The 15217-nt window shown below is 42.4% G+C and overlaps 1 protein-coding gene across 3 annotated transcripts in view; it reads left to right on the top strand.

The window, feature by feature from the left end:
- The window catches only part of MYZAP (myocardial zonula adherens protein), a 69264-nt gene extending 54870 nt beyond the window's left edge, over positions 1-14394 (top strand). For 2 of the 3 annotated variants that reach the window (XM_066635132.1, XM_066635131.1), the window contains exon 13: positions 1028-4498. In XM_066635132.1, the coding sequence (XP_066491229.1) occupies positions 1028-1166 (139 nt within the window). In that variant the 3' untranslated portion in view covers positions 1167-4498. Of the gene's footprint in view, positions 1-1027; positions 4499-10872; positions 11437-12591; positions 12815-14121 lie in introns of those variants that run through there. The other variant, XM_066635133.1, reaches the window with a different exon arrangement.
- The last annotated feature ends 823 nt before the right edge of the window (positions 14395-15217 follow it).

The following is a 15217-nucleotide window of genomic DNA, read 5'->3' as shown; positions in this document are numbered from 1 at the left end:
GATTACATCAATGTACAGATTTGGGTGAAGAAGGGGCAGAGGACTATGTTATATGTGCTCCCTTGGGTAGAGCTGTACTCCCGCGAGGCAAAATGAGAAACAGTTATTGGCCATGCATAATAAAATTTTATAGGCTTGCTGCATTTTTTGCTTGCCAGAGGTACCTTAGTACCCGCAGCATGCAAAGTAAGTCATTTCACTAGAGCAGTTTAATGAGGCACTAACAAAATTGCTCAGCTATGATTTTGCCCTCCTGACATTACAACCAACTATGCTGGCTTGCAATGGTTCAGCCTAGAGCCGAGTCTAATTGGAAAAGTTATGAAATTTCCAAGCATGATGGCAAATGCTTATGCTGTGCTTCCTGGGGACCCTCAAGGTGCCAAAGCATCTTTATGTGGTTCATTTGGAAGTTTCTCCTTGACCTTTACTCCGTTTAGCTTTATGGGACTCTTTATTTTTCCTGTTTAATTTTTATAAAGGAATCAAAGTCATGAATTTTTATGGATTGTGCAAAGCTCAAAGGTATCTAAACCAGAGGAAATGGAAGTGAATGGGGTGGATCTTCGCAAACTCCTGCAGGAGAACAGAGGCATTTTTCTTACTGTGTATCAATGACTACTTGTCATTCATCAATCATGTAGTGTAATAGACAAAAGAAGGTATTTTTCACACAATGCTGTAAATGGCTATTAGTCATGATGGTGAAATGGCAACTTCATGTTCTTGGGCAGTACATTTCTGAATACCAGTTTTTGGGAAGTGATAACAAGGGGGAGGGTGATTGTTTTCAAGCTCTGCTTGTGGGCTTCCTGGAAGCATTTCGTTGGCCACTATAGGAAGCAGGTTGCTAGACTAGTTAGACAAGTTTGGTCTGATCCAGTAAGCCTTCTTGTACATGCTGATGAAATAGAGAGGCTTAATTGAAGTTTACATCTTATTTCAGACCTTGAAATTTGCAAGTTAAGCCATGTTGGTGTAACTGTGAAATGTTTAACATGTTGTGATGGTGTTGATGTTTCTCTAGCACTGAAGAAAGTAGCATGCCTCCTGAAGTGTCCAAGCCTGCTAGAACATACACTCCATTCAAGAGAGTCCTGGAGTATTCTTCCCGACACAGCACATCCCTTAGTGGCCTACCAGGTCCAGGCATTCCTCACAAGTGAGCAAGTGCCTTGCTTCTCTGCAGCTTGAAAGGATTGATGAGAACAAATGGAGTGAAGCCCAACTGGACCTACCACTAGCCTTTTAGTGACTTTATGCTTCTGGCATACAGTATATTTATTTCTGAGTGGCCATATGGCGGGCAGAAGCCAAGTGCCTGTTGCAAAACTGTACAGCACCTTGTGCCACGTTGTGAGCACACTTGAACACAGGCAGTTGTCCTGTTAGTCCAGAAGCCTAGCAATTCTAACTGTGAAGAGAAACTAATTTATCATTTAAATTTTAATCCAATATGCTGCATAGTGTAGTATGTAGTAGCACTTTTTCCGTTGGCAAGGGAATTCATTTCAGAGTTATTCTTTTCCTTCTTGGAAAGGTGATAGAGTTATAGCAAGAACTGCATTTGTGGTGTGCAGGGAAAAGTTCCCTATGCAGCTCTTTAAGACCCTGCTTCTAAAAACATTGCTGAGAAATGCAGTGCTACTTAGGATAGTAGGGACCACACTCCTAATCAAGCATTCAATGTATTTTGGTGCCTGGAATTTCCTCTGCAAGCCTTTTTAAAATGAATAGAATTTGCTCTGTAGCAGTACTTGGCCGACTACACTCCAGAACTTGACTTTTTGCTTTTAGGTTTCTAATCTCAAGCACAGCAAGGTGTTAACTGCCAAGTTTATTTCTATGGCCAGTAACCTCAGGTCCTTCTTGAGGTTCGCATTGTGTGTCCTTTTGCTGAAAGGGACTTTCTCCATCTTTCCATGTGCATTTTCCTTCTCTCTCCAGGAAATATAGCTTTGGTTCTTTGTTGAGGAATTTTGAACACCACTGTTTATTATATTCTTGTTTGTGAAACTGTATTATTGTCTATATTTAATATCCTTTAATGTTGTTTCATTTAAATATGGTTAAAAATGTACTGAAGCTTCAGCTGGATTTGACTAACCAACAGAGTATATATGGTATATATTTTTGTATTGTTCTATGTAATGTTTAGTGTCATTTAAAAACAGTACAGGAAGGGCTAGCAGTTCCACAAGCATTTTTCCTCAAAGCCTGCTAACATTTAGCATAAATGTATAGATGTTAAAGGGGGAGATACTGATTTAAAATTATGTTCATGATGCTTTCTAGGCTTTCTGGATTGCTGCTTATGTGTTTCACGTTTAACTCTTGATTGAAAAGAGTTTTTGTTTTCTACCTGAATTTGCACTATTTAACTCAGCGATTTTCAACCAGTGTGCCGTGCATGGTCTGCAGGTGTGCCATGGGAGTTTGAAGGAGGGACATTTATTAGTAGAGCCATTGGGGAATGCGAGCTCCCCCACAAGTAGCATGGTGTGCCTTGTCAATTTTAAAAAAACCGATGGTGTACCTTGACAGTTTAAGCACCTTCTCAATGTGCTGTGAGATGAAAAAGATTGAAAATCACTGATTTAACTTGTAAATAAAGCAGCACAGTCTACAAGAAGGAATGTGGTTTAGTGTAGGTAACTTGAACAAGCAACATGATAACCCTTTATTAAGGATCCCAAAGCTTACTTGAGTGTGAATGGAGGAAAACTGCATGAGAGCTATCCTAATTGTCTTGCAATAATTACCTACTGATGATGGAAACTAATGGATGTCTGTTGGATCAATACTAGTTAAGGTCTAGTCCAGTGTTTCTCAGCCTGTGTCCCCGGATGTACCACTTCTAGTCCCACTGAACTGCGTGGCAGGCAGAAGGTGAGAAACTCCTGAGAAACAATCAGCTGCTGAGTGGGAGCCTGTATGAGACCGAAGCTGATCCTCCAGCCAAAATCGGCTCAGGCAACGGAGGCGGAGCTTTGCAAAAAGATTGGCTTTGTGTACCACTGGACAGCAATTCAAGTACATGTACCACTGATTGAGAAATACTAGTCTGGTTGGCCCCTTTAGTGGCTAATTTGCTTGGCCATTAAGCCTAAGAACCTTTCCAGACCCACATTCTGTAACATGTTTAATATCATTTTATTTTTGAAGCTTCTGAGCATGTACTCTGCATTTTCCTTAGCTAAGCATATTTGATCATTAGACCAAATTGCAAAGGCCTACTAGATCTTAGCCCCATTATTTGTGCCCAGTTTCTGCATGTCTTGCCTTAAGGATGCATTTCCTTACTTGAGTTTTGGGTCTCAATTGGTGCACTGAAAGTCTGTCATTAAGTGATTGGAGAGATGTGAATGATATGTCAGTGACACTCTGATACATACTGTAATTTAATGGTCATGTCTCAGAGTTAACAAGAGGCAATTGTCTTTCTTGTTCTTTTTGGGAAGGGATGATAAGAAATGTAAAAGATGGATGAACTGGAATTTTGTAGCATCTTAGAGATCATCTCCTCTGGTGTAAATTGTACGATGAGACAAATGATTTTGCGTTTCACTTGACCCAACACAAAACGACTCTAGGAAGAGAAAGTATAAAGTCCAATAAAAAAAGAGGTGAACCTCAAGTACGCATAGGAGGATGATGGATATTAATGACAATGAATTGCCCAATGCATTTAACAAACATGCTCATTGAGGTATCAAGTTCTCCTTTCTCAATAGGTGGTTCCTCAGAATTTGAGTTCATGTGCTTTCAGTTGTTTCACCTGATGAAGATCTTTGTTGAAACATGTTGAGTCATTCATTAACAAGGATAAATCATCCACCTGCTTTTTGGTGCGCCCCCCCACAACAAAAATTACATGGGTCTCATCTTTGCTCTGCCCACAATGTCAAGTGTTGAAATTGTGCCCTGCAGCATGGATGGAATTTCACTAAAAACACTACAGCAACTGCCAAAGTAACTCTACTCATTGTTGCCAGCACATAGCCCAAATTAATGCAACCAGGTCATGGTCTTGTCAGGGTTTCAGCAAAAATTTGGTGGTTCTGTGCATGCAATTTGATCAAGTTCATTTCCTGCATCCTCAATGTTTGCTGGAAAACCAAATTTCCAATTCAGAGGAGTCAAAAAGCTATTCAATCCTCTGGTATAGCAAGGTGTTTTGTTGATGCTTCTTTTATAGTAATTTTATTTAAGCTTTATTCTTAACATGCCTTATAGCTCTTAAAATTATTGGCCAAAAAGAAATGTTAAAGTTCCGTAAAGAATAGAACTTGGTATTTCAGAATATTTTGAATGATTCCATATGTATTTACAAACCACATTGTCTTAGAAATGTATATCATATAATGTCAGCTGAACTTTGGGTAAAGACATACTGGTTGCCTTCCTGAACAAATACTCTTTGGAAATTGCACTGTGTACAACATATTCCATATTTTAAAAGGGAAAAATAATAAAGATTACATGTCTGTTGTCTTCATTTTAATATCTTATATATGTACAAAACCCAGATGCTGTGAGATGTAGCTGCAAAGTGGGATTAGGTTAATTGGGGATTGGCCTACAGTACTTTGTACTTTCATCACTTTTAAAACAAAAAATGTAGATCTTACCTATGTTTGGAATAATAATAAATTTTTACATAGAACACACTACCAAAAATTATTTTCTTACAAGTACTTCAAATGACAAATAATAGTAACATTTTCAACCTGTGTGCAAATAAAGCAAGATACTACTATCAGAAAGTCACACCTTAGGGAGGGTGATAATTCAACAACACTTTTGGCAGGTAAAATTGAGTAATGAGAGGTGAGAGAGAGTGCAATGCAAATGTGTATGTGCAAGTCGCACATGAAGATGACCTTGTCTTCTTGACTCCTTGCTTTGTTCAAGCTTTATTTGTTCATGAATACTGATTTACAACCAAGGTTCCTCCCAGACAATACTAGGAAACGCCTACTGAGTCAGATATGAGCATGGACTTGGAAACAGCTGGTGGTTGTGGCAGGAGGGAAGTATTTCACGTAATTGCATCCTAATGAGCAGAATGGTGATAACTTCATTTGTGATTTGGAAACTTGTGGGCACCGAATGAGTTCTCTCTGGCACGAATGAACTGCTCTCGTTGGACTGCAATCCAATGCTACACAAACATTGATTGCCACATGTGGCTGGTGTGGTTTGTTATGGTAGGCATTAGGATGTATGCCATAATCACATGAAATTAATTGGCAGTGGATTAAGGACAGACAAAAAAACCAAAAGAACCCAACACCACATTCTTCACATAACACATAATTTATGAAATTCATGGCCACAAAATGTGATTCCCACTGAAGGAGATTACACAAACCCAAGTTTTATCAAAAGCTATTAGTCACAATAGCTAATGGAACCTCCATGGTCAGAGATTGTACACCTTCAAATTTCCATTTCTAGAGAACATACAATACAGGAGCAAAGAGGCTACTGCCTTTGTGTCCTGATTTTAGGCTTACTGCAGGCACTTCGTTGGTGACTAGGAGGGAGGATGATTAGATGAACTTTTAGGGCGCAACCCAGAAAGTGCCCTGGACCCGTGCAAGTTCCTTGTGCCGGCTGATGACTGTTGCGAAAGTGCTGTAAAGCACATTCGTGATGATTTAAGGGGAGAGAGGCCTTGCACACAGACACGTGCTGGCCTGTTGATGCCAGCCCAAGCCCCGTTGTGCAATGGTACACTTGCACCAGCCAAGCTAGGCCAGTGTGGGTGGGAGGGAGGCATTTTGAGGTGAGAGAGGGCGGGTGGTGAGCAGGCCCATGGGAGGGCAGCGGGTGAACGGGGCAGACCCAGGATCTGGCACTTGTGCCATATCCTAACCCCGGTCCCAGGCAGCCAGGGGCAACTCCAAGCTGCTCAGATCTACGCCACCTCAAGAGGTGGCGCAGATCCAAGTAGGACCAATGGGGCTGCTGTGGATTTACCTGGGGAAAGGGAATTTCCCTTGCCCCAGGCTGAGCCGCTTTTGTCACCAACCCTGCTCTAGAAGTGGGGCAGGTCCAATGGCCTGCCGGCTCCAGGGCAGATTAGGATTGGGCTGCTTATCTGAAAATCGACCTATATCTTTTCACTTGTATATTAAACTCACTCAGAAGAAGTAATAAGAAAACTATTCTTGTTGGTAGAGTTTTTTTAAAATCCATATATCCAAGGTAAGAGTGGCTTTTTGTTCCAAATGGACCAAGGGAAAAGAAAACATTATTCAGACACTGCGAAATCATGTTAGTTTGTGCCCCCTGCCACCCTGTCCTTTTGTTTGCTCAGCTGGATGTGCGTGGATTGGCTTGAAAACCCAGGCTCTGATCAAACTAATTGTTAGCAAACCCCATGGAAAATGTTATGTGGCTGAGAAAACCAGAGCTAGACTAAGGCTGCAATCACACTTTCCTGAAAGTAAGCCCCATTGAACAAAATGGGACTTACTTCTGAGCAGACCTGGTTAGGATTGTGCCCATAGGTAATGCTGCCCAGGACATTCACATAGGCATCTTTGCAATTCTCTCACTCAGGTTTTCAAGTCTGTGATTCTTCCTGTGCTCCTAGATCCACTAGGAAGGCGTGGGAAAGGAAACTCTTGTAGCAGTTTAGAATCCATATGCTTGACAGCTAAATTGAGGCTGATTTTCACAGAATGTTTCTTTAGATGCATAATGCAAATCCCTGTGTGTGAGCAGCACTTTTGGAAAGGGTGTATACACCTGCACACTGTCCGCCCCCAGATATGGTTTGTTTAGATACGACAGAGTGCACACTGCTGCCATTGTGGTGCATCATCCAGGGACTGTTTAGACTAATTAGTAATGAAATGGGGCGGGGGTGTGTGTGTGACAAGCAGCCAGCCAAGGATTAGGCTGGGAGAAGATAAGAGCAGGGCTCTAATCTCTTCCCAGGCCAACCTTGTTTTGTGCAAGCTTTCCACCCACCCACTTTCAAGTTTCCTCATTTGGCAATAGAGGTGCAAAGCAAATAACTAGACAAGGGTGGAACTGGTGGATTCTCAGGGCAGTCACAGAGCATGTCTATGCAGCCTGGCATTTGCTTTACAACTATGCAGGGGTTATAAAGCTGAATGTAGCTCTGCCTTCTTTGGCATCCAGTCATCCTAGACACACCTCTGGATTTGTGTGAGGCTGCTTCCTAAAGGTGTCTGAAAATAAAGTGCTACCTGAACAATAGCTTGGGTTGGGTTGGGCAGAGCCAGCCTGCCCTAGACTGAGGAGGTGTTCTAAGTCAAGCGCAGACTGCCTGTTTTGCGTGCAGAAGCCTTCCAGGTTCAGTCCCTGGAAGCTCCAGTAAAAGGATTTTCAGGTAGAACACTGGAGAACAATAGCCAGTTGGAACAGACAGTACAGGGCTAAAGGCAGCTTCATGCAAATAGGGGCTAAAACACCTTCCCTGGGTGCTGTTACCACATTACAATTGCTATTAGGTCTAGGAAGAGGTCATGCTTGTCTTTAGAATGATTTCCTTTTTTGTAAAGCTGCTTCCTATCAAAGGGGAAAGGCCCTCTGTACCTTCCAGAGGAAGTTTTGTTTTTTAATAGAAGTTCCAGTACTCCTCTTCACAATCTTTCTACACATGCCCAGAAGCACTTAAAAAGAAATTCTCCTTTTATCCCTGTGTGCATGCAGAAACTCCATGCAGTTGTCTAATGCGTTTCTCAAAGCTGCAGTGTATGTCTGGAAAAACTGGGCTGGTAAATGGGATGACTTCCAGAGTTGGCAAGGGTTGTGAAAGAAACAATAATTTAAAACTCATTAAGGATCAGAGAGGATTTAACAACATTAATCCATTGCATGTATGAGTATCATTCAAAGTTCATTTTATTTAAAATTCTGTTTCTCCAAAGCTTTGGAGAGAATGGAGAGGAATGAGAACATATTTTCATATGTGGCAGGAATGCTCTGTTATCAATGGATTCTGGAAACAACCCTTTGATTAAATCAGTATTATACATTGCATCTTGTGTCAAATGCTAAACTGGCATTATGAAATATTTTTGGAAAGGATCTTCAGGACACTATATCCAAAAACCTTGTTGTCTTTCTCTTCTTGAAGAGAGAATTAAAATTTCTCGTTACATTAAAGTGATGCTTAAATTTTAAATTAAAATAAAATAGAGAAATTTCAGTGGGAAAGTCTGGTTTCTCCCACAAGTATGGTTCTTGGCTTGATTTAAAAAAAATTAAAACAAATTCTTGCCTGCAATAAGTGACATTCAGAAATAATTTTCTGACAGCCCAATCCTATCCACACTTTCCTGGGAGTAAGCCCCATTGACACTAATGGGACTTACTTCTGAGCAGACACGCATAGGATTGGGCTGTAAATTATTGGCATCCATTCGTTCTGTATGTAAATAATGAGCATCTACGTTAAATGTTCTCCTGAAAAAAAGTATACAGAATTTGGGTCAGACGTATTAAATCAATTAAATTTTATTTTAATCTGTTCAGACAAAATAATTGATTTAAAAAAATAATTAATTTAACAAAAAAAATGAGCATTAACAAATATAACAACGTAAGTATGGTAAGAATGACACAGGAACAGCATTTAATCAATCAATCAATCAATCAATCAATCAATCAATCAATCAATCAATCAAATGCTGTTCCTGTATCATTCCTGTTCCTGTATCAATTGATTAATTCTGTATCAATTCCTGTATTAGTTCCTGTATTAACTGATTAATTAATTGATTAATGCATCAATTCCTGCATCAGTTCCTGCATTGGTTAATTAATAATTAATTAATTAATGCAGGAACTGACAAGGATTTGATACAGAAATAAATAAATAAATACAGGAATGATACAGGAACAGTATGTAATCAATCAATCAATCAATTAATCAAATACTGTTCTTGTATCATTCCTGTTCCTGTACTGATTGATTGATTGACGTCCTCACAGAGCTGCCTGAAAGTGAGCCTGTGCACAGAACTCGAGAGAGCGCGAGAGGCGGGCAGGTTCTGCTCCACACTCAGCCCCCCCCTGCAGGAGCCTCTCCATAGAACGCGCAGTGCGGCGTTCGAAGAATTCTGACCCCGCCGTCTCGCCGTAGTGCGCTTCAGCCAACATGGCACCGCCCAGGCAGAACCGGAAGTGGGAAGCTTTCTCCGCCAACGGCGCCGCCGCTCCTTCTCTTCAGCCGACCCACCGGTGCCATGCGGGCTCTTCGACTCCAGCCGGGCCGGCAGTATGGCAGCGTCGGAGCCGCTGCGGGGTCGCAGCCTGCCGGAGTTACGGGAGCTGCTGGGGCGGCAGGAGAGGCTCCTGGCCGACCGGTGAGGAGGGAGGGGGCAGGACGGCTCCGCCTCGCCTCGCCTCCGGTGGAAGTGCTGGGAGGCCGTCCGCCTTTGGGAACGAGCCTCGCCGCACTTTCCTGGGAGGAAGCCCCACTGACTCTAATGGGACCTACCTCTGAGTAGACCTGCATAGGACTGGGCTCGGAGACTGCCATCCTATCCACGCCTACCTGTGAGCAAGCCCCATTGACTCTAATGGGCCTTACTTCTGAGTAGACATGCATCGGAGGGGCTCTGAGGCTGCACTCCTGTCCACACTTACCTGGGAGTAAGCCCCACTGACTAGAAAGGGACTGACTTCCAAGTAGACATGCACCGGATGGGGTTCTGAGGCTGCACTCCTATCCACACTTACTTGGGAGTAAGTCCCTCTGACTATAATTACTTATTTTGGAGTAGACTTGCATAGGATTGGACTCTCATGTCATCTGGTTTTACAACCACCAACACAGCTTTAAAAAAATAAACAATAAAGCATTTTAAAAGAAACTACAACACAATTCTATGGATGTTTACTCAGAAGTAAGTCACATTGTAGTCAATGGGCTATACTCCCAGGAAAGCGTGTGTAGGATTGCAGCCTTAATAGGCCAACATTAAAGCAATATGAAATGTTAAGGCGTTAAAGTTCAGGATTATAATGCAATTAAATATACAAATTTCCAATCCCAAGACCTCAGCCCTTATCAATATAAGGGCTTATCAATATAATAAGCCCTTATCAATATAATAAGCCCTTATCAATATAATATCAATATAATTGCCTTATCAATATAAGGCAACTTGATGGTAGGCCAACCTGGAAGGGATGGTTGGAGGCTGCTTGCTTAGATGTCAGGAGGCATTTTAGGGGGCTTAAAAAAACAACAACCAAGAAAGGAACTAAATTTACTTTTTCTAGCTTTTTGTCTGAAATTAAGACACTCATCAACAGGATTTAAAAACAAGAAACATGAAATACACGTGTGTGGATAAAGAGCAGCATAGAAAATGTGAAGAAAATCTAATAGTTTAGGGGTATAAGTATCCCTAAACAAAAACAGTTTTGCTTGATATCTGAATGTCACTGTGGAGGGAAGTAATTTGATGTCCCAGGGCAGGGAGTTCCTCCATTCTGGTGCCACAGCTTTAAAGGCTATTTTCTAAGTTTTTGCCTGCTGTGTTCTGAATATGGCAAAACATGGAGCAAAACTTCCCCTAAAGATCTGTGTGAATGGGCACAATCATGAAGGAGGAAACCTGGTCACAGGCCATTTAGGATGTTAAGGCTGCAATCGTGTCCACATTTACCTGGAAGCAAGCTCCATTGGCTATAATGGGTCTTACTGCTGAGTAAATATGCATAGGTGTTCTAAAGGTGATTACTGGTGATTTGCATTGGGCTTAGAAACAAACTAGGAGCCAGGACAACTGATAATAGTGGTGGAGTCACAAATGGAAAGCACTGATTTTCTTGCATTTCATGAACCACTGTGAATTCACTATATTTTCTATGTTGCAGAAAATTTATATCCAAGCTTCCAGATAAAGGTAAAAAGATTTTGGATTTTTCTGAGAAGCTGAAGATGGCCATATTACAAGAGGAAGAGCTAAGGAGAACAACGGAGCGTTTATCTGCTGTTAGATTAGAGTTCCAGAAGAAGCAAAAGGAAATTGAATCCAGCAAACAAAAAACTGTGGTCAGCAGCAACCAACTGATCCAAGAAGTTTCCTCTTCTGTTTCTGAATACCCAGCTGCTGTTATGATCAAGGAGTTCAGCCCAGCTTTGCAAAATGATCTAAGCTCTGGGACCACGAAAACAAGTACACAAAATAAAACTGAACTACTAGGTGAAACTGAAATTGCAGCACAGTCAACTGTAAGCAGGAGCAATGAGGCCTTGGTTGATGCCTTCAAAAGAATTTCAGTTGGGGGACGAGCAAAGTCAGAAAAAGGACAGAATGTGAATGACAGTCTTTTGCAAAACCTTCCAAACAGGGCACCAAAAACTCCACATTACATTGAAGTACTAGAACAGAGAGCAAAGAACCCGGTGACTCAGAAAAGCAAATTTAAAACGAATGTGTAAGTGTGGCAGTAAACAGTGTCTTTGGGATTGTGCTTTGTTGACACATTTCACATTTTGGACAATTCTTACCATGGGTTTTGGGGAGATAGTATTTTTTTTTTTAAATAGGTAGTGTTATAACTAGTTATCCAGTATTAAAACTTCTGTTATTTTGTATGTTATAAAATACTTGCATTTCTGTGGTGCTTTCTGAGTGCAAAGTGCTTTGCATTTTGATATAGTCCTCAAAACAATCCTGTAAGAGAAGTGATAACATTCCCATGTTGCAGTTGGCTTGTTGAGCTGAGAGGGAGTGGCTTACCTAAGGCCACCTAGGGAGTTTATGGCAGAAATTAGATTTTTGTCCTAGTAGTCCTGAGATATGGCTCAGTCTCTTAACCACTCTGCTGGCTCTATGGAGATATTAATAATATATGAGAGTATTCAAATGTGGTAGTCTGAACTGTATAATTTGTCCTCCACTATACCACTTCACATGGTCCACCTATTTGAAGTATCACAGGAAGTAACTGGTGATAACATCATCACCAGTTACCTTTGGATTGGGAGGCCAGATACGACATGATCAACGGCAGTAAGAGGCTCAGGGTGGATCAGAGGGCTTTTTCAAGCACAGAAAAGCATGCTTTGGAGCTCTGCCTGCTGAGCCAAGCCTCCTAGCGCTGTTTGTTATGTTGTGTTCTTGGCCTTGCTGTTGGGCAGCAGGTGCCCAGGGGTCCTGCAAGTACTACCAGACACTGCCTGAAGTACTACTAGTGGTACCCATACCACAGGTGTTACCTGTACCACTGCTTGAGAAACACTGGTAAAAACTGTAATAGTTAGGATGGAGTACAGGTGTGTGCTTGTTTTGGCAGTTACTCAGGACCTCTTGCTATGATAAGCATGGAAGAGGATAAACAACTACCCAAAATGTTTCTGTGCTTGAGATGGAAAATCCAGGATGGCAGAATCCACTGGAAACTTTGTCTGTGCAAGCCCTATTGAAAGAAATTTCCCAGTAGCTTGTAGCCAGTGGATCAGATCTTGGCCCTGGGGTATCTCAGTGTCCAACACCAGCTTTTATAACCTTAGAATGTTGGTGTGGAGAGAGTCTTCTGGGCCAGAAGGCTGGGAGGTGTAATTGTCATTATTACTTTAATTTCTTGCAGATTACCTGCCGAGTCTAGTGGATCATCTCCTGGTTCCCCAGGTATTCCTTCCCCTGGGAGTTCCTTCTTATCCATTTCTGCAGAAGAAAGACGCCAGAGAGATAAGAAGCACTTAGATGACATCACAGCGGCCCGTTTGCCACCTCTCCATCATGCCCCTTCACAGCTACTCTCAATATCCGAATCGCTAGCAATCCAGATCCAACAAAAAGAAGCTTATGAGGTATGAATGGATATGCTGAAGCTTTGCAAAGGCTTGGATCTTGCACTGAAGGGACATCTCTGGGATCTGGCATTTTGAGGAAGGGGGGAGACGGGGGTTCCCATCCTAGTTCAGAGCAGCTGGCGGGGGCAGGAGAGATTTCAGAGGACATATTACTCTTGCCCTGCCCCTGACTCTTGGAAAAATCCCAATTTTTTAACTTTGGCGGCTGCACTGCAAACACAGAACTGCTGTCGCCACCAAGTTGCCATCCCCCATAACAGCCCCACAAAGACTTAGTGGTTTCCTAACCTTTGAGAACTACACAGAGGTTGGGAACTACTGCTCTAGATTCATCTCAGCCTCTGCAGTTCATCAAAGGATAATTAAAGGGTTGGACAAGACTCCTCTCTGCCTGGGACTTTAAAGAAGTCCTCTGACCTTGGAGTCAGAATAGACTGTATTGAGCTAGAATAGATGGCCCAGTGAGGCTGCCTAATGTGAAGTCAGACTGTGCATCCTCTTTAGAGCTGCTTTAAAGGATTTTAATGTCACCCCAACTTCAGAGTTGAGTTTGTTGGAGATGAGAACTGGTTTGGACCCTTTACTACTTGCATGGGAATATTTGTTTTTGAGTCCCTTAGTAATCAAAAATTATGATACCAAATGCTTTTAGTATTTAGCCCCGGGGTGTCCAAACTTTTTGGCAGGAGGGCCATATCATCTTTGACACTGTGTCGGGTGCTGGGAAAGAAAAGAATTATTTAAAATTTGAATAAATGATATAAGTGAATATATTTGAGATGGAACTTATATGAATAAATGAAGGTCTTGCGATAGCTCAAGGCGTATAAAAGGCCTTGCACAAAGCAAGGCTGGCCTTTCCTTCTCTGCTGCTTCACAGATGTGAAACAGCAAACCGTGAAGGAAGCCCTCAGCCTGCAGCTCACGTAAGAGGTCCAACAGTCGCCCTCACACAGGGAGTAGTTGCGTCAGGTCAACACAGGCTCCACAGGCTCATTGGAGACTGGGGGCTTCCCATGGACTGGATTGGGGGTCCCCAAAGGCCTCAAATGGCCTCCAGGCCAGGGTTTGAGCACTCCTGATTTAGCCCAACATGGCTAAGTTGCTTCTCCTGTGTCATAGTCCCCTTATCTACCTTCCTCCTTCCTTGGAAGGTAATATGGCAGGATATTTTGATATTGAAGAAATACAGTGAAATGCTCCTGTGAATGGTACTTCTCATCTCTTACTATTTTGCTTCTTGCTTAGCTGGATTCTTAGAATGTGTGGTGCAGTATTTTAATATGCTGTTTTTGTCTTTGTAGGAAATGCAAGCCAAGCTTGCAGCACAAAAGCTAGCTGAAAAGCTAGACATTAAAATGACCCGCTTTGAGCCAGAGGGGGGGACAGTGGCAAACTACAGAGAAGTGCAGGATGAGGAAGGCTGGAGTTCAACTGAAGACTGAGTCCAAAACACAGTCTGTGGACATATGATTTGTGGCTTTATAAAAACCATCTGAAATTATTGTGGGCTGCTGCATCTTTGCCAGAAGATGTAGGATGTTAACTTGTGAAAAATACATTATTTTCTATTGAAATTCCTCGTGTTTCTGTATTTTTCTATGCGCATTAAAATTTGGATACAGCCTATTTTGATGTGGCTCCTTGTACCCTCAAGGCAAAAAAGAGTTCATTGCAGATTTGTAGCTCTACCTGTGTATGCATTTTCTGGATCAGAGATCAGCTTCTGTTGTCTTGGGAGGAAGGGTTGCTGTGCTTGACTGACCTCTGGTGGGGGGTACGGGACACACACACCAGGCATGGGGACTTGTGACTTTCAGATTTGACTTGAGTCGCAAAAACATGTTTTTTGCAGCTTGTGGGAATTTGAGTCACACAAGTTGATGACTCGGGCATTGACTTCGCAACTTGGGGTTTTTACACGAAAAGAGTCATGACTTGTAGATGCACAAGTCCCAAAGACTTGTGCTTTTGGACCCAAGACTTGTGTGTGTGCGTGTGTGTGCTTGCTTACTATTTTTTTTTTTGCAGCTTCTGCGTCGTCATGAAGGACCTCATGGGTGAACCAGAAGCCTGCATCCAAACCAGTGCGAGTAGCGGTGGGAGGAGGATAGGTTGGCTCCAGGAGTTGGGGGAAGGGGAGGGAAGGAGGAATGCCGCATGAGGCTGGGGGAAGGAACCAGAAGAAGGCAGGAGCAGCCAGGACACAGATGAGGGAGTGGGCTCTTTTGTTCATCTCAGAAGGAACATATGATCAATTGGTTGAAAGAATGGCCTGATTTTTTTCCTCTGGCCAAGGGAGAAGAGAAGGAGGAGCCCAGTGGATGGGGGGGAGGCTTCTTGTGATAGGAAAATGCTTGGATAGCCCAGGGATGGGGCTAAGAAGGTGGGCAAAGCAGG

Source organism: Tiliqua scincoides, chromosome 8 (assembly GCF_035046505.1).
Source record: "Tiliqua scincoides isolate rTilSci1 chromosome 8, rTilSci1.hap2, whole genome shotgun sequence".
In the NCBI taxonomy this organism is placed as follows: Eukaryota; Metazoa; Chordata; class Lepidosauria; order Squamata; family Scincidae; genus Tiliqua; species Tiliqua scincoides.
This window is presented reverse-complemented; position numbering and strand designations above follow the sequence as displayed.